Raw genomic sequence first — 24,636 nt, 5'->3', positions numbered from 1 at the left:
GATTGGCTGATTATAGCTGCAGTGGGCTGTCCTTGAGCACCAAGGAAAGTGCTTTGGTGACCCCTGGTATTTGACATGAGTGGAATGTTTTTCTTGCTTATAAACTTACTGTTATAGAGTGACCAGCTTGGTTCTGGTAAATGGACTTCTATACGTCACTTTCAAAAGTTATTTACCAGCAGTGGATGTTTTCCTGTCCTTGGACTTCTCAGGAAATTTTAGCTTGGTTTTAACCTAGGTATGGGAGAGCTTTTGTTCCCAGCCACTCTTCTCTGCCCCTCTCCCTCAAAACACAGCACAGGAAGAAACTCAATAAATTTGACTTGGCCAGAATGCATTTTTTCCCCTTCCAATAAATATCTCATTTCCTGAAAATCCTGCCTTTGACCAGTACTTCTACTGGGACTTTTTAGATTTATCATCACCCATGGCCAAATCGCATTTCAGGTAGCATCATAGTATTCTTGACTTTGTGGAGAGAAACATGAGCTCTTAGCTGGGCAGCAGGAGCCTGCTCCCATCACACTGACATGAATGGTGTAGTTTGCCACAGGTGAGCCTGCTCCCTGTACTTGTATTAAAGCAGGTAGTTTTGCAATATAGTTTTGATTATGAACACCTTGCCAGAAATAGTAAGGAAATATCTTATGGTGCCGTTGAGAAACTCCTAGTATTTTACCAGCATGAAACCTCTTTATGGGTGCCCTGCATTGAACCAACAAAAATAGGAAATCTTCATGCTTTCAAACTCAATCCCACAGTCTCAAATTAGGTACAGTAAATACTTTCTAAAAACAAACCTGAAGCAAAACCCCGCCATGGCCTCCTGATGGCCAGCATCCAGTCTGTATTCAGTACTCCCTCCATTTATAGGATTATTGACTCCATTTGGCAGTTCTCAGGATCAGTATCTGATTGAGTGCCCGCAGCGCATTGGCAGCCAGCAGGGGTAAAGCGATACGCTGTAGTGTCCGTGCATGCCTCGAAACCCATGCTGGGCTGCAGAGAATGAAAGCAGTCTGACTGGGTCTGTACCTGATAAGCAGATGCTCTGTGCTGTCCCTTAAGCAGTCGCCTTCTCTTGGTGATCCACCCTCTCGTGAGCGCTCACCTGCTCGCCTGCCTCAACACTGAAATAAATTAATGAGAATTACTTTTTTGTGGAGAAAGTGGGAGTGTAATGACCTTGGGTGTCGTCCTGTGTTCCTTGCCTGCTTCAAACAGGCTTAGGGCATGGAAGGAGTCAGGAGGGTTTTCTCAGGGAACAGCTTTGAGCATTTGCTCTGCAGTAGGTCCTCTCACTCCTCGGGGACTTTAAGTACTTGAGGAAACAGGTCTGCATCCTGTGGTTCTGGGCCAGAATAACCTCCTACCATTGTTTGAGGTAGTGGGTGCACAGGTACTTCAGCATTTCACCCACAACCTTGCTGTTCCTGGGTGATGAAACAGCCACCCTACAAGCTGAAATGATGCAGAGCGTTCCAGACTCTGTCTCTGTTGGACAGAGCCAAGTGGCGCATGAAGATGAAGGTCGGTATGTTTGCACTAAAGTTTCAGTTTGTGCATCAGACGTGACTAGAGAGGTGTGGAAGCCTGGTGGAGGCACGTAAATGTGGCTTAATGTTCCTGAAGCATCTTTCTGGTGAGTGATTTTGCAAGCACTCCCATTGTGTTGAGCAGTCTGGGAAGAGCGCTTCGGAACAGCAAGGTTCAGCGGATGTTGCTGACAGGCCTGGCCTCCGAGATGGGGTTCAAGCCCCATGGTAAACTCAGTTGCTTGTGAGGTTACTGGGGCCTTGCAAAGTCATTCCCGAAGTCCCCTGTGAGTGCTTGCTGCATTGTGGTGTTAGGGGTGTACTTGCAAAGTTTCCAGTTGCATGGCTACCCTTCCTTTCCTCTGGCCCGTTCATCACAGGGTGGCACAGAGGCATTGGGTGCTTAGTGTGGGGTTCCCTCGCTACTATGTGTGCTGTCCCGCTCCTTTTTCATTGATACATGTAAACCCTGCCCCCCCATATTCCTTCCCTTTCCTCTTCAGAGTTCCATGTAACCTTGTCCTCATTTCCTTATCTGGTGTTACTGCATCTCCCCCCCGTGACTCAGCTGGTCAGTCCCTAGTGCTGCCATCTCCTGCCTGATCCTTCTGCCCAGCTGCCTGGCTTTCCACTGGCAGGGAGTCTTCTTGCAGCGGTGCTACCTGCTGTAGGTGTATCCTTAGGCTTGCTTCTTTCTCCCCTAGGCCTTGAGCTGATTTTTTTTTGCCTAGAACCATCATGTCTTGACTCTGTTTGCTGAGCTCCTGTGAGCTTGCAGCTTATTTGGAGCAGTAGCAAAATGAATGATGATCTAGGCAAGAAATAAACAAGGAATCTTTATGTCTTGTAACAAGAAATAAAATCAGTAGTGGCTGCTGGCTTCTGAGGGCACTGTTGACCGACTAGCTTGAGTGACCCATAGTGCCAGCGCACATGCAGAATACAGCTGCTGATGTATGCCACAGGGCTTTTAATTGTATCTGTGCAGAGTGAAAGGCATCTGATTTAATGAGTATTTAAAAGCAGGAATGGATTTAGAAATCATTTTTTATTACTGACTACTGTGTCTCAATGGTTGTCTTATCAGCATGTTTTAAAACACAAGTGTGCTATTTCCTAACATTAAATTGGATATAGGCATAGTACCTCAGTCACTTAACTCAGCAGGCTGCCTGGGTACTCTACACTGTTCCTCTTCCAACTGCATTCCCTGCACAATTTTTCCTGGAAATAATGCAAATAACTTACTTGAGTGAGTCAGTGGATTACCAACCTTAGGAACCACAGCAGTGTAAATGCAGACCTGTGGAAACAATTTGTGAGTCAGTATTGACGGTCCACTGGTCCTTAGAGCAGCAGTCTCCAAAGTGGAGGCGTTTATAAGCAAATAAATATACCTGTACTGGGGGTGCATGCTCAAACATTATTTTACTGGTAGGGAAGCAAGACTGAAAAAGTCTGGAGACCGCTTGCTGTCCTAGAGGAAGAAACCCTGAGGAATATACAGCCACTAGGACTTATTTTACTGTTTCCACAAGTTATTTGGCAAAGGAGAATGTATATGCTTGGGGAAATGAGGGTGGAAATCATCTACTTAAACTATTGAGAAGGCAAGTAGGTGAGAGCCAGAGATCATGTTTTCTAAGCTTTGTTTTTTAATAGATGTTATTTTTTTTATTGGCTTGGTTAAATTCTAGTAGCAAATCATCCCTGTTGTTACAAGAGTTCTTTTTCAGGCCACACTGCATAAAGTTGGCTCAGGTAAAGTGACCAGCAGCTAGAAATATCTCAGAAGTACTGTGGTGTCCAGATGATGACGGTGAAGAGAATTTGGTGTTGCACGCAGAGATGGCACAGCACTGATGGTGGCAGATGCAGACATACATTACCTGCACATGGAAACCTTGGATAGATTCCAGTTAAATATTTGCAATGGGTAAAGTTATCTTTTATCAGTGAAGCCTGCAGCTGATTCTGTGCACTTTGGGGTTGATAGCAGACAGTGCATTTGATGTTTGTGGTTTGCTATAGCTGCTTTTTCGTATTTGCTTTATAGCTGCTTTTCCACCTAGCCCAAATAGGAGGCAAGTGAACAGGATATGCAAAACCAGAAAACCAGGGGAAGTCAAAAGAAGGAATAACCAGGTTTAATAGGAGCATGGCTGAAGGCAGGGGTTTTGGTTGTCTTAGTCATCGCTGGCTGTAGTGGGGAGCTGATGTCTCATGCTGGGTAGGGAAGAGAGGAAGGAAGTGGATTTAGTGGAAAATTGATTGCATCTACTTGGGCTCTTTCCAGCTGAATCCTGAGTTAAGTACATTCATCCTGAACTAATCGTTGGGGAGAATTGGCTGAAATCTCACATACTTCTTAAAAGAAAAGCTAAGTATTAAAGGAACAATATCCTTATTGTACCTGAGTGCCAAAAGAAGCTAGTGAACTATCAGGAGTTCTACCTATTCATTCAGTTTTGTGTCTACAAGCTGCTTGTGGTTTTAGTTCTAATATGACCTGCTGCAGGAAGCTGTGGTTAGTCCACAACAAAACATCAAGGACAGGGCATTTTAGAGGGCTGATTTCTGATTACATTTGGAATTGGCTGAGCAAGTCCCAGTTCATTTCAATAATATGGTACAACTGTAATTTTCAGGTTTATTTTATTTACACCAGAATATACTGGAATGTGGTGTAAAATACATAACTAAGGTTCTAGTAAGGTTTTGTTTAAAGTTATACAGAATAAATCTGAAGTAATGTTACTCACATCAGTATAACTGTTCACCAGTGTGAGCAAGAGAAGAGTTGTCTCTGTGCAATACTGCTAAATAATCTAAACCCAAAAATGTGCTTGAAAACTGGCAGATTGTTTAATACTTTGCTATCCTGAGAATATTTAGATATTTTTCTACTGTGTACTAACCTGTCTAGTCCTGAGGATCATTCCCAAGTACATTCTTCCATTATCAAACGAAAAAAAAAGTTACTGCTCAAGATACTATCTCTAGGCATTGTGGGTCTCAACAATTTCACTTTATTGTGAAGATTTATCTCAAGAAAATGAGAACTGTGCACTTGATTTCAGAAACACATGGGTGCCACTGGTGCTGGCTGCTGAACACTCTCTGGACATGACTCAAATCCAGCATTGCTGGTATGTTGAGGTTCAGCAGCAGCACCCTTTGATGCTGCTCACACTGAGGTGCTGACGCATGCAATGCTATGGGGAGGAAAAAAGTAAAGTGTTCCTGTGCAAATCCATTCTTGTTTTTTTGAGACAACGCAGAAGATAGTTTAGGGAAATTGCTCATCTCCCTTGAGGCTGACTTGCATGTTGCCACAGGATTGGGCTGTGTCCACTCCTTTTGCTCAACATACTTTTATGTGCAAAGTATTAGGAGTGAAGGTGATGCTGCAGCTCACTTTGTGCAGAGATGACATTCAGTAATCTCACCTGTTGCTTCAGGTCTTGATCAGATTTCTGATTAACTCCTTCACAGCTGGGCTAAGCTGGGATTTTTAGTTGAGGCTGAACTTGAATGAAGAAGAGAATGATGCCTTGCAAGAAAGAACCTAATAGTAATGGTGAGGGGTATGCTGTGCACTTAACAAGTTTACCTACCTTTCACTAGTTAAGTTTGTCAGGTGAAATTTCCAGTGTGTTCTTGCCCTGCTCCAAATGTCCAGGTAGCAGTCCAGATGGCATAGGGACCAGATACCGTCTTTTGGATGTATTCACATCTTGTGAAAGCTGCTCATTGCAGTACAGAACTCAGTGGCTTGGTCAGGTTTCCTGCAAGGACCTCACACACAGAGTGTGAACATTTTGAGCCAGGACTACTGGTTCCACTTCTATGTGTCCACCTCTCTGTTGTACAAAGAGTACCTGAGCAGAATCTTAAAAAGAGATGCTAGATTACAATACCAGCTGTGCCATTCATTTCCAGAGTTGAAGACTTAAGGTTGAGGCTTTGACTTCCAAAGCTCTTCTCTAGTCTGTTCATGGTGGCTGTAGAGGCTTTGTTCTTTAGGATACAACAGGAGCTTGAGATCAGCAGAGGTTTTAAACAAACAAAAGGGAATGCTTCATACAATGCATAATGCAGTTGTGGAATTCACTGCCATACGGACAGCATGGAGGCCAAAAGTATAAATGATCTCATAGAGGAATTAGACAAATTAAAGAAGGATTGGTCCAGTGAGGCTATTAAACATAATAGTTATGATGCAACCTGCAGTGCAGGAAGGCCTTAAGTGCTGGCTGCTGGAAGCTGGGAGGTTATTCTTGGGAACACATCAGCCTATGCAAGCCCTGTTTCTGATGCTTTTTCCCATTCAGCTGCCACTCCTGGCCAGAGCTGGATACCGTGCTAGATGGATCCTTGTTGCTGCCATCATGGTGGTTCTTGTTGGAGCTCAAATGAAAACCACCTACCACGTTGCATGGGTAGTTGCCAGCAGGGCTGCTTGGGAAGGTTGCATCCTGCAAGAACCAGGAAGACTTGGGTTGGAATAGGCTGCAGTTTGGTGATTCATTTTTTTTGCCATAGAATGGGTTGGCACTGAGACCCTGGGACAGTGTGATAAGACAAGTACTCTTTCAAGTCCCGGCTTAGAGGCAGCAGCTGGGAAAGTGGCATTCTTTGCTGATAACAAGCGGGGTCTGTGATGGAGTGATGAAAGCTTCCCACAGTGGAAGCGACCTTGGAGGGAGAACTCTACCGGTTCCCCTCACAGCTTGCTCCGTGCTGGGGAGGCCTCTTGTGGTTCTTACTCAGTGGTCTGTGTTGCTTTGCCCTTGTTCTTCATTTTCTTTTTGCCTTTGTAAACCCAGCACGAGGAAAAATAAAAAACAACTTAATTAAAGTACATTTAGTTTTAGTTTATATTTTCCTATTAGTGTGCCTGTTTGCTAGCTTACTAAGAAGTGTATTTTAAGATGTATATTAATCTGTAGGCCTAAAATAACTATTAGATCAAGGCAGGCATTTGTATTTCTGTTTTTAAATACATGGCTTGGCTTATGTTTTTACAAACTCCTTTTCAACATGAGCCCTGTTGGAGCACCATGGAAATAATTTATGCCTTAGCCCTGAAATTGATGGGTGGTATGGGATAGAATAAATACATAAGTGGGAGAGAAAGGAAACATCTGCCAATTTTAACTTTTGCAAATTATATGGAAGCTTGAAAGTATCTGCTAAGTTTATAATACGGTCTGCACAGGAACGCCTTGCCCAAGTACCAGAGGTCAGAGATCTTCTCATCCCTGCAGCGTTAAGTAACCTTTTGGTTAAATAACCTGACTGGAGAGTAGGAGGAGAGGGGGGGAAGAGAGAATTCCACACTAGAGTAAACATGGCACGGAGATTATGGATACCCTGCCAAGAAAGGTGTGGTTTTCCAGCAAGGTAACAAAAGATATTAGCTAGTTATCTACATAATCCTGCTGGAGACTGACAGTGTAAGTAATACAGCTGGGTTGGGGCAGAAATGTACCCTCCACTTCCTCTCCAACCAGTATTTGGCTTGCTGGCTTTGGTGGTAGTGAATGCTGTGGAGTGATCAGAGCAAGACACGTTACCCGCCTCAGTGCGAGGATTTTTGGCAGGAGAGGTGTGCTTTCTGGATAGGTGGGTGCTTCTTCAGTGCGGTAGCTGACACAAGGCAAAATGCTAGGGAAGATAATGAAGTTTTTCACTTGACATCATGGCAGGTTAAGGTAAACTTCAGAGGAGATGCTGGAGTTTACCCTGGGCTACAAACATGTCAAGATGATGAACTGCTTTGTTTTCATCTGGATTTTACTGCACGTTAGTGAGTGCATAGCAAAGACAGACTTTTTTTTTCTCGCAAAGATAGTTCCTTGGGGCAGGTCTGCAGCTTGTGTAAATGGGGATGAATTTGGTGATGCTGTCACGATTCACACCAGCTGCAAGTTCAGCTTCACACAGTCTGCTGGGGTGGGAGGGGAGTGGTACTAGCACGTCTATGCAGCAGGAGCTGGCATGCTGCTGCCGTGCCGAAGAGGTGGCACGGAGCACAGAGCAGTGCAGAACCTGGATAGCAGCCCAGAAATGGAAATGATAATTGTGTTATACAAGAGCCTACTTTTGTGAGAGCCCAAGTAAGAGCTGGGCAGAGGTAATCAGGAGGAAAAACAGTTAACTGCCATCTGCCTCTCCAGGACATATCAACTTGAGATGGAGAGAGAGAATGAATACTGACTTTGTAGTCATAGTTAATTTGCACTGAAAAGCTCTTTTTTAGTGTACAAATATGAATTATTATAGGAACTTAAACTAAGGGGAAATTTTCAATTTGGATTTTAAAAATAATTTCTTTTAAATGATAAATTATAATTTTAAATCATTTTTATGCTCTTACTGCATCGATACTTTTAAAAAGTAAATCTCCCAATCTCTTAAAAGTGTTAGCTCGTATCTTGCTGTGTCTGCCTACCCGATGATAATATTTGATTAGAATTTGTTCACAGACTCTGAATACTCTTCCCTGAAAGAACCTATGTAAAGGCAGAAAACAATACACATGCTGTACTGCACCTTCATAGGCCTCTAGCATACGATGTCACCTTTTGTTTGCAAGAGTTTAAATTTCAAATAAAATCCCAGCATTCTTTTGGGAAAAAAAAAAAAGGAAAGGGCCTCTCCCCTGCTTAGATTGTCAAATCCCAGACTAGCCCGGAATTGAATAGGCCAAGTCGGTGACCTCAGGCAGAAAGAATGTTGGTTATTTACGTAGGGCTTCTGCTATTTTAGCAGCAAACCTTTTCTTCTGAAAGGACAATGTATACTGTTTTGTGTTTATGGCCAAGTAAAAAGCTTGTACATCTGAGATTTGCATCGTAATAGCCTTGTAACTCAATATACAGCATCCTCAAAAATAGCAGGGCAAGGCTCTGTTTTGTCTTGGGCAATGCAGGTCTTTTGGAGGCTTTTACAAAAGTCCTCTGAAAAACTGTGCTATAGGTTCAGCTGCTTATATGTTTGCTTTGGTGGCTTTTTTTTCCCCTGGAGTTCTTTTTTTTCCAAACCAAAAATTACACGTGGTTTCTGTATGAGCTATCAGGCCAGTGCTCAAAATATTTTGATGCATCTCAAGCTAAGCTGTGCCTGCAGCTTGAAACCAGGAAAATGTGTGAGAGTGTGTGTGTAATTCACACACTGAGCATTTTTCTTGACATAATGGAGGATCTTTACAGGCATTCTGGCCTGGTGGATGAGCCTGCAATTCCAAATGGTTTTTAAAGTGTGCTTTTCTCAATAGATCGTAACCATGAGGAGCTATTGTGCAAGTAAAGCACACATTTAGGATCCAGTCCTGCATTCCTTAAAGTCAATGGGAGTCTGAGCGTGAAAAGAATGCAGGATTGGGTCCTGAAACAGGGGAGCAAAATTGTGTGCCAGATTCCTTTGAAAAGAAGAATACAGCACATCCACAGTAGCTTTTTAGTGTTTCAGATTTCAAACGGCTGGAGTCTGTGAAAAGTGGCTTCTGCCAACAGGCAGTATCTTCTATTCAAAGGAATCTGGCATTGATTTTTTTCTTTTTTTTTTTTTTTATCTTAAAAACCTTGCAAGCCCCAGAAATTCACCCCTCCTTTCACAAAGCCTGAGACGTTGAGCATTGTGAGGACGGGACAGTGCCAGTGGGGGATGGAAGATTCTCCAAGCCCAGGGGCTGAAGCTGGAATAGTCCTCTCTATGGTCCTCATGCAGTTCTTCCTGTGGTCCTCTGCTTCCCACATTCCCTTCCCGCTGCACAGACCTTTCCCTGCCCTGGCACCCACAACAGATGCTGTGGCTGGAACGCAGAGCCCCATCATGAAGAGCTGGTGCTCATGTTCCTTGGTGGCTTTGTGTGAGTCTCTTGTAGAAGATGGAAGAGGAAAATGTAATTAGCAGTTATTCCAGGGCTAAAGTAGCCTTGATGCTCCCTGTTCTAAAGTGGGTGGAATGGCAGGAATCCCATGTAAAGAAAATCTCGGTGCAGATAGACAGTCATAAGCCAGAGGGGAAGAATGGAGAACAGCAGGCCCAAACTCACATGTGAGTTAAAGGAGAAATGGCAATAAAGTATTGGAAGCTTTTGTTTTCTTTTGACACATTGTTGAAGCCTGGGCTGGTAAGCCTCCTCTACCAAGTGAAAGAGAACAGTGAAACCCTGGGTGAAATCCTGTCTCAGTTTTATCTTGAGATGACTGGGAAGAGGAGGTAGCAGAGGTGGGTTGTTATTACTTAATGTTTTCAATGATTTATCCCGTGTGTGTAAACTTGCTATTTCTCTTGAAGTTTCAGCTCCTGGAATCATCCTGTGACTCAGAGTTTAGCATCCACTTTTTAGAAATAGTAATTGTCCAGCCTGGGTGTTTGTGGAGAGCAGACTGGATTCTGAAGGTTCCCTTTACCCTTCAGCTCTCGAGTTATTTTGGTCCCAGTTTCTCAATCATTAGGATGTGTATGTAAGAGAGCACAGAGGCCTTGCCACAGCCCATGGGTGCTGTGTGGGGTGTAAAAGTGCATTTGGGCACCGTCTGCATTTGGGAGCATGGGCAGCCTGTGAATGTTCACCACATACAGGCTCTGAATCAGAGCAGCCTACGTCAGGGGCTTTTGCAAAGCAAAATCACCGTGTTTGATGTGGTGAATTTTGTGTTTGCATTGAACAGTGGTGGAGGCTGTGACCCCATATGAGCAGTGGACAGGCAGATTAATCTGCTCAGCTCAAGGCACCTGGTGTCTGGTTTCACTTCTGTAGGGCTTTGGGGCAATACATGGCAATTTTCATTCCCTATTATAGAAGCTGGGAAATATTTGAGCAACTGTTGTTGCATATTAATCCTATGTGTATGTTTACATGTCGCTTTAGTCTGGGTGCTTTGAGAGACTGTCACTTAAGGTGCTAACAGGCAACTGGTAATGGTGCTTGTGTCACATCAGTCACTGCAGAAATGGTGTCTGAAGCAGTTAACAAGCAATTAGGTCCGTATTTAACATTGCTAACTAAAACAATTATGCACAGTTCTTCGGTCAGTCAGGCATGAAGCGTCCGGTCTGCCATGCTCAGAAAGCAGTGCAAGTCATGGACCAGAGCCTCCAGAATGCAGAGATTCTCACAGAGTGTCGGTTGCATCCTTAGGGCTGACAATAGGTAAAATAAGAAGGAAGGGGAAGAAATCCCAGTGAGAAACACAGTATAGTTTGTGTTGGAAGAGACCTTAAAGCTCATCCGGTTCCAACCCCCTGCCATAGGCAGGGACACTTTCCACTAGACCAGGTTGCTCAAAACCCCATCTCAGCAATGAGAGACGCAATGTGATGTGCTATTTTTCCTCCACAAAGAGCTGTTGAAGAAGGATGCTGTGCATTGTTGCTGCTGTGACACAAGCGTGGAGCTCCTCATGGATGCCCCTTTCTGACAGCAGCAGTGCTAGGGGCTTGAGCAAGCCCTGATGCTGCAAGGGCAACCGCAGCCATCCTGCCCAGTCCTGCCACACCCTGCACCCCACATGCTGCCTGTGCAGAGCAGCTATGCTGCATGGCAGAAGTGGCAGCAGAGCTGAGGTCTGTGCTCGTGTGTGGTCAGATCTACGCAGGCATGTCCCCAGCCACCAGGAGCAGCAGGTACTTGAATAATATTCCATGGCAATAGCTTGGGCTGTCCAGGCTTTTAATTAGCTCTGCTTTAACGAATTTCTTATCTTTAAAAGAGATACATACAGCTGAACTCTTTGGTTGCACTCCATATGCGGAGGTTTTAATTACATCTTCTGACTCAAATACAGTCCTCTTGGCCCACAGAGCTGTAATGTTAGAAATAACAAGGACAGTATTAATCAACTCACACTTTGTCCCTTCTAACGCTGAAACTTTCCCCATGAAGTTCCGACAAGAAGCACATCTATCATGAGAGAGATCGTGATGGTGGGGAGGGATGCTGGTTTTATCTGGGAGGCGGGGCCCGGGCTGCAGAATTCCCATTATGTCAGAAGGGAGCTGTTTGGTTTCAAGTAGCGTCAGGCACTGAAACAATGCAGGCTTCTCACATGAACTTGCTTACATTACAGTATTAGTAAATCATGATTATTACCCAACGGTTGTATGTTTTTAATCATCAAAGTACTTAAAATATTATAATAATGCTTGGCACTTTTCAACTTCAAAGCACGCTGCAAACAGTAATTAGGTCTAATAACCATGCTGTGACAGTGAGACACTGCTATCTCTTGTCTTACAAAGGCGAGGGGGGTGTTAGCCCCCGACGAGGTTGCATCATCCCATGTGAGACTGGAGATCTACCACTGAAAGTTGTGACTTGATAAACTCACTTCCCTATAGGCAAATACCCCACTGCCAGCAGCGGCAGGGAGGGCTTTGGAGCTGCTTTTGAGGCTAGTGGGGAAGGTCAGAACATGTTCAGTGCTCTTTCGAGCACCTCCTCAAGGCTGTAAAACTCGGTCTACTTCACATTTTGTTCCATGAGGACCCGGTGCAGCTTTTGAAACAGTGTTGGAAAGAGTTTTACCCCATCTTGCCTGCCTGGCTGGTGTGTTTTCACCACCCAGTGAAGTGTTGTGGAGACTGGAAAGAATAGTTGTGGACAGCTGGTGTCAACTGTGGGTCATTTTTCCTTTTGCAAGCTGAACCTTTAAGTTGAGCCCTTTGCTAAAGCAGCAGCTCTTCTGTGCCTTCCATTTAGTTTGCAACGCATGACAGATAAAACTGTGCAGCAAGCAACTGCTAGACACATTTAAATACCAGACACACATAAACTGGTTAAATGTGAGAATTTATATTAAAAGTCTAGAACTGATTCTGATTTTATAAATATTTTTGAAGTTCAAAAGCTTGTGTTCTTGTGGATGTTTGTGTTGGTTGCAAACACCAGTTGTAATTGTTCATTGTGACAGTCATTTCTAGCTTGCATTTTATTAACTACTAGGTTATCTACAGGAATCTTTGCTCTCTTTGCTGGAGCATTTGCAAGATCTCTGTTCCCCACCTGAGATGGGGGAATCCCTTTATCCTGCCACTAAGAACCCCTCAAAGGTGTGGTATCAGTCAGGAAAAGTTACTTGCAGCAAGCATTTGCTGTCACTGTGAGTGCATAAGCTTTGTTTTCTACAGTAAAACAAGGCTAAAGAGCACTTCGAGGACAAAAAGGAGCTTCCCTACCAAAGCTGGTGTTACGTGCCTGCAGGCGGGCTGCAGGCTGGGTGTTTCTACCCCATCCGTGGTCCCTCCAGTGCATTCCCGGCCAACCTGCTGCTCCCCTGGTTGGTGTGAACTGGAGCCTCCCACTGCTGTTGGGAACTGGTCTGACAGGGCAGATGTGCCAAGGTGGGTATCCAGAGGAAGGAGGAGGGAAGCACAGTGTGTGTGTGTGAAACCCTGTACTTGCTGAACTCTGTGCTAGGCTGCTCTTTGTAACTGCTCATTATTATTATAATGAGCTATCTGCAAGTTGCATCAAGTTTTGTCAGAAACTCTTGACATTTTTGTTTCAATATTACGAAAGCAAACAGTAATCCAGGCTTGGCTACATGAAGCCACTCAAAGGAAGGCCAGGCAGCAGGTTCTGTGGACCACTGGGCAGGATGGTATTACTTGTCTGGCTGGCCAGGCCCTTGACTCAGCTGGCTAAAGCAGCATTAGAGGTTTAAAACTTGTAATCTCTGCCTGATTGAAAATAATATGTTATGGCTACAGAGAAGAGGCTGGTGCTGTACAGGCTCCTGAATTGCTGCAGGAGGGCCACAAAGATGCTACAGGGGCTGGAGAACCTCTACTATGGAGACAGCCTGAGAGAACTAGGCTTGTTCAACCTGGAGAAGAGAAGGCTCCAGGGACACCTTATAGCAGTCTTCCAATATCTGAAGGGGGCCTAAAAGAACTCTGGATAGGAACTTTTTACAAGAGTGTGTAGTGACAGGACAAGGGGGAATGGCTTTAAACTGACAGAGGGTAATTTAGATTAGATCCTAGGCAGAAGTTTCCCCCTGTAAGGGTGCTGAGGCTCTGACACAGGTTGCTCACAGAAGCTGTGGTTGTCCCATCCCCAGCAGTATTCAAGGCCAGGTTGGATGGGGCTTGGAGCAACCTGCTCTAGTGGAAGGTGCCCCTGCCTGTGGCAGAGTGTTGGAACTGGATGAGATTTAAGAGCCCTTCCAATCCAAACCATTCTGTGATTCTGTGGTGTGACCAGAGAGGTGAAACTGCCTTGTCCAGTACACTGAGCTCAGGGCAGGTATCCTAATGTGAGGATGCTGCATCCACCCATCTGCAAGGCTGCCCTGGGGCTGGGAGGCACCAATGCTTCTGCTTCTCCTCAGGATCTGTATCTCCCTGGCTGCAACTGCCAGTACTTTCCTCTTGATTGTAGTTTTCACATGATGCGGGGACGTTTGCAGAGTTCAGTGTTCAGTACTATCATTCAGCAAACTCTTCTGGAGAGCAAGTGGAATGTGCATTTTTGCCTTTATTTCTAAAATGCAACATGTAGAAGCCCATATAGTGCACCAGGGTTATTTGTGTGAAAATTTGCTGTTTCTTTTTTATGAGATAATGTAATATCCCTGAATGAAATTCTTCTAAGATAAAAGGCCTGTCGATCTTATTAATTATTGCTAATAATAGTAAATATCAAGTGAGCATGCTACTTGCCTGCTTTATGGGTTTAGGCAAGTCAGTTCCCTAGTAGATGGCTGTAAAATGGGGAAAATGGTATTTTTCCTCAGTGTTGAAAGGTGTTGCTCTGTGAGTGCCGTGTGAGACAAAGGTGTTTCACCAAGGCAGCTGTATGGCAGGGACAGCAGGGGTCTGTTTTTGGCAGAACAGGGTGTGAGCAGGGCCTCATGGGTTGTGCATTGGCTGAGGAGGATGTTTGCAGTGAGGTGAGCTTGTTTCATGTCACAGAGCCATCAGCTGCCAAATGCATCTGATAACATAAATGTCTTTGAGACACAGTCCAAAACATCGCTTTTGCCTTGTTAGCTTTGGATCATAGGCTTCCCATAGGCTTCTGCCAGTGATGCTGTGGTATGAAAACAACAGGAGTAGAATTTGGGGTGTTTCTATCAATCTCAGCACTGCCAGGATCTGCACACTGGGATACGAAGTGGGATGTACAGGTCTTCATGGACTTTCTGCAGCACCTCAGGAGATGCTTACGCGTCCCTGAATTAGAGATTTCCTTTCCTGCAGACGTCCTTGCAGCAATGGAGTTCAGGATTTGTCCCTTAATTATCTCTGCTGCTTCCAACCATAATAGTGGTGTGTGGTCAGGGTGGTGGCCAATGCTTCTCTGCCTGAAGCAAATGCCTCAGCTCTGCACTGGTGATGGTGTGAGCAAGGTAGAAGTACTTCATCAGCACATCTAAGGCAAGTCCCTGTTCTGGGTGCAGCCACTTGACTTCCATCATCTAAAGACAAGCTGTGTATCAGTTCTGGGTCTGGCAGAGCCAATGTGTCTTTCAAAAAGCCATTCTGGCTTCTTTTCTTCCCTCCTTTCCATATACCTTTCCTTTACCTTTCAGTAGAGAGGTTTGAAAAAGCTTGGATAAGCAGGGGGATGATCCAGAGGTGATTGCTCCTGCATCAGTTGAGAGAGGCCCTGTGACCCACTAATTGCTGTCCCAGCCCCGTGCCTTGTTTGTGTGTCATGTACAATGGACCAGTTTGACCTAAGAGTCCCAAAGGAGATAGGACAGTCTGAGTGCATTGCCCATGCTACCAGGCTCCTGATCCCCACCAGAGCTACCAGGCAGCTGGAAAGACAAACAAGAGCTGACTCCACCTACCAGCAATATGGAGACAGCCGCCCATGAGATCGACAGCCCAAGAATGTGCACACAAAAGAAGCATTTCCCTCGGCCACGACAGTAAAACCACCAGACAACCACATGCAGCATGTGATTTCCCAAAAGCATCAGCCCAGATCCCAACTTCTTTGTGCCACACACTGTTTCCCAGGATCAGATCACAGTGGCAACGTGTAAAAGGCATTTTCAGGCACTGAAAATTAATCATATTTTCCTCAACATTGTTTATGGAAACCCTGGAGAATGCTCCTGCGCCTCTGTGCTCGGCCAGCTGGCTCAGCTCACCAGCCCTTGGAGTCAAACCCTCTGCAAAGACCGGCCGTGTTTATGGTGGAGCCACTCGCTCTGCCTTGATGGGAGTCATCCAGGCTTACTCTGTGGAGTAAAAGCTTAGGCAGTGACCAGGGGGCTCATCTGTTGACCTGTAAATACAGAGCCTTTTGCCCTCTTCCTCGCTCTGTGGCACTGCTAACAGCAGTGGATACACATGGTAGGCACCATGCCCTCTGCTTGCCAAGGCTGCAAACAGCTTGTAAGTGCCCCCAAACATTTGGGAGCTTTGGCCAGTGGGACTCTGGGACAGAGTGGAAATAAGGTGAGTCAGGATAAGTGCAGTTTCCCTTCTCCCTCACTGGTTTTCATTGATAAAATGGCATTGCTTTTAGTGGAGCAGCTCTGGTTAAGACAGAGCTGATCTGTTCTATCCAAGAACTGTTTGGGCTGAGTGGTTTTTGAATTCCTGGCTTTAATCCTTTTTATTGTGACTCTCTGGAGTCTGTTGTACATTCTTAGCTGTAAAGGGAGCCATCAGTTAATGATGATCACAGGCTTTGTCAATAGAGTTCCAAAAGCGCTAATGAAATGGCAAACATTCAAACTTGAAAATGAGATCTCTTGTTTTCAGTGTGATTTTTCAGCCCTTCCCTCCATCATGCGTGTCTTGTACTGCTCTAGTAATGCAGGCAGCTGTGTGTGTAGCTGCTGGGGCATTGCTGAATGTATTAATATTTGTAAAGGTGACAGAACATCTGTTTGTAGTGTCCCTTGTTTGGTCCTTCAGAGACAAACACCTTGCTGATTGCAGTGGACGTATGCCTGCTGTGATTTCACCTGCTAAGGAGATGGTCTTAATTTACAAAGGAGGCTTTCCTCCCACCGCAGAGTAGTAATTTTTGGGTTTAGATTTCCAGGAACTGGTATCAGCCGGGTTCCATGACCTGTACTTAGAAACAACATTCAGTTGATAAGGGATTTGTTAAGGCAGAATGGAGCTGAGAGCCAAACTGCCACATATGTCTCTGCATTGACCCAGGAGGAGGGGATGGGCCAGGAGCTGGCTATGCAGACAGGCACAGCAGGGTGTACTTTCCACTTCGCATCCTGAGTTTGGGTTTGGGCATGGAGCACAAATCCTGACAGTACTGTGTTCTAACAGGGAGAAGACTAAGAGGAAAAGCATTCTACAGTGTCAATGGGAAGGTGTACTGTGAAGAAGACTTCCTAGTAAGTAAGATTTCAGGCTTTTTTTTTCTGTTTTGTTTTTAAACCAAATTGTTCTTTTATATTGTTTTGTTTGCTTTGAGACATAGTTTAGTCATCTAAGGCCTCCTGCCAGTGCTTTAATCGGGAGGCATTTACCACTAACTCTGTAACAGCAAGATCAGGCCCTTGGTTTGAAGTGGTGGCTATGAAACCAAGGACGTAACTGTCCATAAGCCATCACAAAGTGTAAATTATGAGAGTAAACACTGGAGCTGCTCAAGCCTGGGACTTGAATTGCAGCCACAAAGGCTCGCCTGCCAAGCTAGAGCTCAAAGTCAAACACCTGGGGAATACCAGTCATAACAAGAGGGGAGACGTTTTTGACTGGAGCACGTCATCGCCATGTACAATGTTGCTTTGTTGCAGGCACAGTCCTAATAACCGCTGTGCTCGGAGTGATGTGGAGCTGCATTGTGATTAGCTAAAAACTGTTAGCCGCAGAGGAACAACTCATTTTCTCTCCGTGCACACAGAGCTTTCATAAACGCTTTACTTTAATAGGGACTAAGTCATGAAAAGAAAAATGAAGCTTGTTGCTGAGCTGTGTTGTTCCAGAAATAAAATATTTCTGCAATTAGGAGTGAGGATTGTGCAGGACACAGAGAATGATTTGATAAGTGGTAGACCATTTATAATTAAGATTAAGAAGACAGCATGTCTGGGAATTGAAATGAGAGAGGAATGATGTATTTTAGCTTAGAGGATGAGATGCTGGACAGCCAGTATGTTGAATGTATACCACCTTTATTTATTGAAATACCAGCTTGGGTCTTCCAGAACTACTTTCCATTTCTGATGAAAATACGGCTGTTTTATTTGCAAAGGAATTATTCAAAATACATCCCACAACAAAAATGTTACTGGCGGTTCAAAGAGTGTACAAATGCATTTCTCATCAATTCAATCCATAAAATTCATGGAAATTCCCCAAAATATAAGCCATATTTGCCTTCATGTGTTATACCTTTACTCTCAGCCTACCACAGCTGGACCCTGTTGAAAAGAGCAGATTATATTTTGTGCAGAAAGTAAGTTTCTTGTTATAATTTAAATATGTTACTGTTTTGCTGGCATTTTGGAGGGAAAAATATTTTTCTCCCCTGCTTTTTCAGCTTTTATTGTTCTCCCCTGTGTTTCTGCAGAAGCATAGGGAGAGGGGGAAGAAGTGGTGCGTGAGGTGGGGGGGCTCAGACCTTTGAGATTTTTATTTTGAACTGTGTACTTTCCCCATGGCCAAAGCCTTTCATCCAGACTTAATGAAATTGTTATTGTTACTAGCTTGTAATTCCAGACTAAACATGAGAATTTAAAATCTTAAAATATCAGTCTGTTGGAGGACATTCCATTTTCAAGGGATGGGGAACCTCTGGTTCTTCGACATGTTCTGCAGTCAGCTTCTGAAGGGAGATACTTGCAGTGATTTTCCCAAGAGATTAAGGGCCTGACAGGAATAAATTATGCATGTTAGGGAACTGTTGGGACATTTAAGACATGGATTTAAAAGTCCAAACCTTCCACAAGTATGGCTTAGCAGATTCCCAGTGGTACAGAGGAATGGGAGAGAAGCAGACCAAGGGACTCTAGGCTGTGTAGGTCAGCAAAGAAATCAAATTCTGACGTTGTCCTTGCCCGCATTAAGCCAGCTGCTTCTCAGAAAGTGATTTCATCTTCTCTCAGCTCCCCTGAGCAAATGTTATAGCAAGATGGAATTGTCTTGTTTCTGTAATAAAATAAAACAACTTTATTTATTTTAGAGTTCTGTGGACAGATAAAGCTCAAAGCTTCTCTCGGAGAAAAAGGCTGCAAAGTGGCAATTATAAAGGACATTATTTAACTGCTTCATATTTCCATATTTCCTCTTAACCACTTGGAAACCTCAGTGCTTTCTAAAAAGAGGTGTTCTCAGTCCAAAGCAGATAACCAAACCTTTTTCTGTTTAACAGAATTTCAGTCCTTATTGTAACTCAGTGCAATTTTATACATATTATATATGTGTATATATATATATATACTGCTGACAGTATGGTAGTGGGATGTCTTTCTTAGATAAGAGCATAGGAAAAAGATTATTTTAATTTGGAGAGGTAACAAAGGTAGTCTACCTCCGTTATGATTGTATTCCAGCTAATAAAATACTGTCCCCAGGTAGTGTCCTTGCTCTTCCTTAGCTTTCGCTTGCCTGGAAGCTGGTCAGGAGAATTAGGTGCTCCTATAGGTATGGGAGCCAGGCCACAGCTCTTCAGAGTTGTGACCCTGCAGCTTGTGACCTGGTTATGTCAGGTATGACACAAAGATAATAGGAACTGGAAAGCAGAGCAGCTTCACAAAATTAGGCAGGAGGTACCGTGCTATCAGGCTGGGGTCAGTGGTGAAATCCATGCAGTAACAACTGAATTGGAGGGGCCTATGTGTACATGGTTAGGCTTGCAATAGCAGGATTCTCTTCCGATGGATTGCCAGGGACAGATGTGAGGATTTGCATTGCTCACAGTCCTACTAAAGCAGCAGTGGTTTGAGTGATCCCCTCATTTACCCTTTCAGCAAGAGGCATCCTGGTGGGAAGTAGTTGCAAATGTAATGCCAATTCGGAGCAGGGGTGGTAGGAGTCTCCCCACTACCTGGAGGAGAACCCAGCCCCTTCCCACACTCAGCAGGCAGCATGGAGGGCTGTAGTACTTGCAGAGCTCTGTCCCTTCCAATTATTACCTCTGTGTATCCCTTGAACATGATGCAGGTGCTTCTTCCCCTTCATCCCTGATATCACTCTGGGGATTTCCTGCAGACCAGGCCAGACAAGACACAGGAACTTGTCAGTCCCATTTTAGGATTGCAGTAAATAGCACATGAACAATGATGGGTGAAAAAGCTGAAGCTGTTTTTTTTCTGTGAGCCAGTCAATGTAGGAAATTTTAGGGAAGAATTTATGTTATTTATGAGTTTCTTCTTACTGTAATTGTTAGAAATGTTTAACACCCTAAAGATGTCAGTATTTTAACTCTATTGTAACACTCCTGTTTTCTGTATCAGAACGGCTCCTGCCACAGCAGAGTGCCCAGAACTGTGGTTGGTGGCTTATATGTGATACCTGGTTCTTTAAGTTCCACTCAAGACAGGTCAGCTCTTTCCCTCTATCAGAGGTGATGCATGGAATTTGCTGCAGTATTGCATATGGTCCATGAAGGCAAGACCTTGAGAAAAGTCATTACCTGATCCTTAGAAGTGCCAGAGTTGTTTCCAAAGAAATCGGTCCATAAAAGTGTGACATAAGGAGCTGTTAGTGTCAAGTGTTCAAAATTGGGGCCTTTCTTTGAAAAGTGCTTTTGATTTCTGGACAAAAGGTGTTAGAGAAATGTAGATGTTATTCATTATGAGCAATTTTCACTGCACAGCCATAAAGCTATCCAAAATGCAGATACACCCATCAAAACCTTTGGCAATAGCCACAAGGTACATTCTTCTAGCAAATAGTTTTCCCACATGTTTGCTCTTACTGAGGACACAGATTGTCTTTCTCTGAATCAGGGAGCTTGTTTTGCTTATTCTCTTCAGGAAAGAAATGCTAGAAGTTCTTAGACATGCTTGTGGAGCTGTGGATGGGGAAGGGATGCTGCATGCCATAGTCATCCTCAAACGTCCTTTGCTTTAGCTCCAGGGAAGATCCAGTCATGCTTTTTCATGCCACCTTAAAGTAACAAGTCCAGCAATATCCAAGTCTTGCCTTAGCCCTGTTAGGATGGTTATTTCATGAAAGGAAATAAAATAAATGGCAGTTTAATCCTTCCCTGAAAGCTGTTTGGACACAGATGGGTAACTAGCCATAACAGGGACACTGTTCCTGGTGTAGTGAACAAAAACTAAATGCCTTGCTGTGTAATAAATAATCTCAGTCAGATGTTCTTGTTCCATTTTGTTGATAAATTGCTGCATAATCATGGGTGACAGAAAACCAGCTCAATAACTCTGTCTTTCCCTTTCAGTGCTTAAATATCATGTAAAGAAATTTAAAAGAAATTATTGTTTTTCTTGGCAAAAAAGACTTAAAAATGTCACCAAAGCAACCCGAATCTTACATCTATTATCTTTTCTTTTTGCCCCTCCTCCCTTTTTTTTTTCCTTTTTGAAAGGTTTTCCCTTTTTCTCTTGAGGTAATGAACATTATTGAGTGGGGGTCCAGTAGAGGTTAAGAAATTGGAGAGTTTCCCTCCAGGGAGGAGATGAGAGGGGTAAAATGAACCTCGTGACAGATGTTAGTTACAGTGCTTAATGCACTACTGGAAGACACTTAGATGCTCTGAAAATAACCTACTACAGACTCCACAAGCTGCAGTGCATAGCATTAAGGTCATCCAAAATCTCCCCCTTTTAAGATTACCTCTTTCACTGTCTTATAACTTTGCCAAATTTAATCATCTTGGTTGAACTTCTTCATGCCAGGTTTTTGCCTCTGGCTAACCTTGATGTCATTAGTTGTTGAAAGTTTTACTAAAGCTGTTCATCCATTTCAGTGAGTAAGGCTGGAGAAAATCTGTCACTTTGCCCATAAATCCTCAAAGAGAAAAGCTCTAAAAACTTCAGTTTGCATGTGCCAACCAGAGGGAGAGACTTAGTGCATTATAAGCCTCCAGGGCCTTGCAGGTTGCCTCTCAAGTCTTCCTTCTCCTCTCCATCCACTTAACAAAAGTTGACTACAGAGAACATACAGGGCCTCATCTTCTATCCACAACTGTAAAACTCTCAATGATTTAAATAGGTGATGAGGATGTGTGAGATTGATAGAGAGGTGGCAAATGGAAATGATGAGCTTTTCATGGGGAGAAAGGAACAGGATATCAGTGGGGTGCTATCTGGGTGATCAACACCAGGAAAGCAGGGCTTGTGCCCTCATCTCCTGTAGCACCAAACACAACAAGACCCATACCCTAATTTGGGCCTCTGGCCATAGCTGAAATGTAAATATTAATACTAACCAGGCTATTCTTCTCAGTTTGTGCACATGCTGTTTTCCAAGCCTGAGGACGGGGGAAATGGCCTGCCCACTTGCTGGGACCCTAGGAAGAGGGTTTTTATTTAGTGTAATGGAAGCCGGTGTCTGCTGGATCAGAGGTTTGATTTTCCATCTGAGTGAGCATAAATGTTTGGAGATCTCCCTTGGGAGGTGATCACTGGGACTAGTGCATTAGTCAGAACACATTGCTGCTGAGCGAGACTCTCAGAAAAGCTACTCAGTTGAAAAGGTAAGCGATGGAAGTTGCAGCTTGTGTCCATTTCATATCTAATAGGAATCACAGAGCAAATGAAGTTCTAGATAATTATGAAGATGTTGTGTTTAGAAGACTTGCTATTAAAATGCATACTCCAGTCAGAGAACAGGCAGATATGGGTGCTTATTGATATGTTTAACAGAATGGTGGAATCAATGCTTGAAAAGGGATTTGCTGCAATATTCCTGATGTACAGAAGTGTAAGGAATTCTGTGAGTGTTTTCAAGGCGTTGATGGTTCTAAGCAGGGACAGGAGGTGCCTTTCAAGTTCCAGAAGTATCATGAATGCGGAGTGTTGCTGTGGTCCCAAATACTGTCACTGAAAACAAAGGCAAACAGATTATAACGTGTTACTGTAATCAGTGCATGAGGGAGTGAAGTTCGTGTTGCTACTTGTGTGTGTCTTGCTTCAGCCCCTCCCTGCCAAAAAAAAAGCTTGAATGCTTCCCTTCCTTAGTTTTTCCTAAGTTTGTAATATACCAGTGGTCTGGTTTTATTTTATAAACAAATTTGACAGTAAAGACACTTAATTGGGGTGTTCTAATTAGAGTGTTGCATCAAACCTACAGATGGACTTTAAAATTCAAATTTCAAAATATCTGGGGATAGTCAAATCCTGATTGGCCTCTGCACTTTGGGCTTGAATGTGAATCAGCATGAGGAGCATGTCATTCTGGGAGTTTGGGCTCACCTCTCATTGCAACACAGTACTGCAGTGCTGTATTCCATATCAAGAAGTTACAAGCCCATTGAAGCTGGTGGCAGAAGTCCCATTGACTTCAGGGGGGTCTGGATTTTCTCCCAGGAATTCATCCCAGAGCTAAGGTCTACATAAAAATGTTGGCATCAAGGCTGAAAAGCTAAGGGTGAATGCTGCATGGCTCAGCAAGTGCCATTAGCAGGTCTGCTAATTGAAGAACACTGGTGTTTTGAAATAGAAGATCAACTAGAGTCCTGAAAAATCTCTCAAGAGCAAACACAGGCAGTACCTAGACTCAGGTGATAATGTAGATAACCATAATGTGATGAAAGGTCTGTATTCACTTAAGGATGCTCAGCGTTTCCTTAGCTAGGTTATGAATTGTCAGATAGGTCACAGGAATCACTCTCCAGGCAATAACAAACTAGACAAGGAAAGGATGGGGGTTTTTTTGAGACGTATCACTAGGTGCTAGCTTTCACAACTGTCCGTACTTTACATTTTCATTTAGTGGAATGTTTCGAAGAGTATGTTACAAAGTCCAATTGGTTCCATGCCAGATAGTCACTCCCCTATTTCCTTTTGAGATGGCAATCCAAAAGTCAGATTATCGCGTTTTTCTTAATATTACATTGAAAAATAAATCACAATAACTCAAGCACACTTAAAAGACTTAGAGCTCTTTCTAATTATGTGTAACTCCTGCCAAACACTTGGAAGCAGACAGCATTAATTTTTTTCTATGGGAAGAGTCAGAAAAAAAAAAACATGTGAGAAAGTGGTGTGTTTCCACTCTGTAGTAAACGTTGGTATTAGTTGCTGTTATGTTTTGAATTGAAATCTTTCAACAACTGTTTTGAATAAGATCCAGATTTATTTCTTTTTTCCAAGAAGATACGTTCTAATGGAGGCAGCTCTTTTGCAGTGTACATAGTAGATGGTAGCAGTGACAATAATAACCCCTAGCAAGAGTATAAATCATAGAATCATAGAATAGTTAGGATTGGAAAGGACCTCAAGGTCATCTAGTTCCAACCCCCCTGCCATAGGCAGGGACACCCCACACTAAACCATATCACCCAAGGCTTCATCCAACCTGGTCTTGAACACTGCCAGGGATGGAGCATTCACAACCTCCCTGGGCAACCCATTCCAGTACCTCACCACCCTAACAGTAAAGAATTTCTTCCTTATATCCAGTCTAAACCTCTGCTGTTTAAGTTTCAACCCGTTACCCCTTGTCCTATCACTACAGTCCCTAATGAATAGTCCCTCCCCAGCATCCCTGTAGGCCCCCTTCAGATACTGGAAGGCTGCTATGAGGTCTCCACGCAGCCTTCTCTTCTCCAGGCTGAACAGCCCCAACTTTCTCAGCCTGTCTTCATACGGGAGGTGCTCCAGTCCCCTGATCATCCTCGTGGCCCTCCCCTGGACTTGTTCTAACAGTACCATGTATGATGTGAGTCAAGCTAATAGATTTTTGGGCTGTACGGTATGAGGCAGAGTTGTTGCTTCAAGCTTTTTCCTTGATCATTGTCACTTCAAAGGTTCCGCAGGAGTTTGTTTAAGAAAGTTCTAGGTGAGAAAATCATTACCGTCTCTTAATTAATTGGACAGAAAATAGTCTTGGTGAGTGTACACATGGGTCTCTGTAGGCTCTCTAGGAAGTAAATGGCTGTTCCCTCCTCAGAGACTGTGAAATGCCTGACTGCTAAGGCAAGGTTAGCTGCCACCTGAATTCCTAACTTTTGGCGGAGTTTTGT

General features: G+C 43.8%; 1 protein-coding gene across 5 annotated transcripts in view; it reads left to right on the top strand.

Annotated features, from left to right (window-relative positions):
• The window catches only part of WTIP (WT1 interacting protein), an 82,828-nt gene that overhangs the window by 41,747 nt on the left and 16,445 nt on the right, over positions 1–24,636 (top strand). For 2 of the 5 annotated variants that reach the window (XM_031051874.2, XM_034073014.1), the window contains exon 3: positions 16,806–16,873. In XM_031051874.2, coding sequence (XP_030907734.2) covers positions 16,806–16,873 — 68 coding nt within the window. Of the gene's footprint in view, positions 1–1,591; positions 1,643–7,099; positions 7,164–16,697; positions 16,732–16,805; positions 16,874–24,636 lie in introns of those variants that run through there. The other 3 variants (XM_034073016.1, XM_034073017.1, XM_034073015.1) reach the window with 3 other exon arrangements.

The sequence above is a fragment of the Melopsittacus undulatus genome, chromosome Z (assembly GCF_012275295.1).
Source record: "Melopsittacus undulatus isolate bMelUnd1 chromosome Z, bMelUnd1.mat.Z, whole genome shotgun sequence".
NCBI lineage: Eukaryota > Metazoa > Chordata > Aves > Psittaciformes > Psittaculidae > Melopsittacus > Melopsittacus undulatus.
Note: the sequence above shows the minus strand (reverse complement) of the source record. Positions and strands in the feature narration are given on the sequence as shown.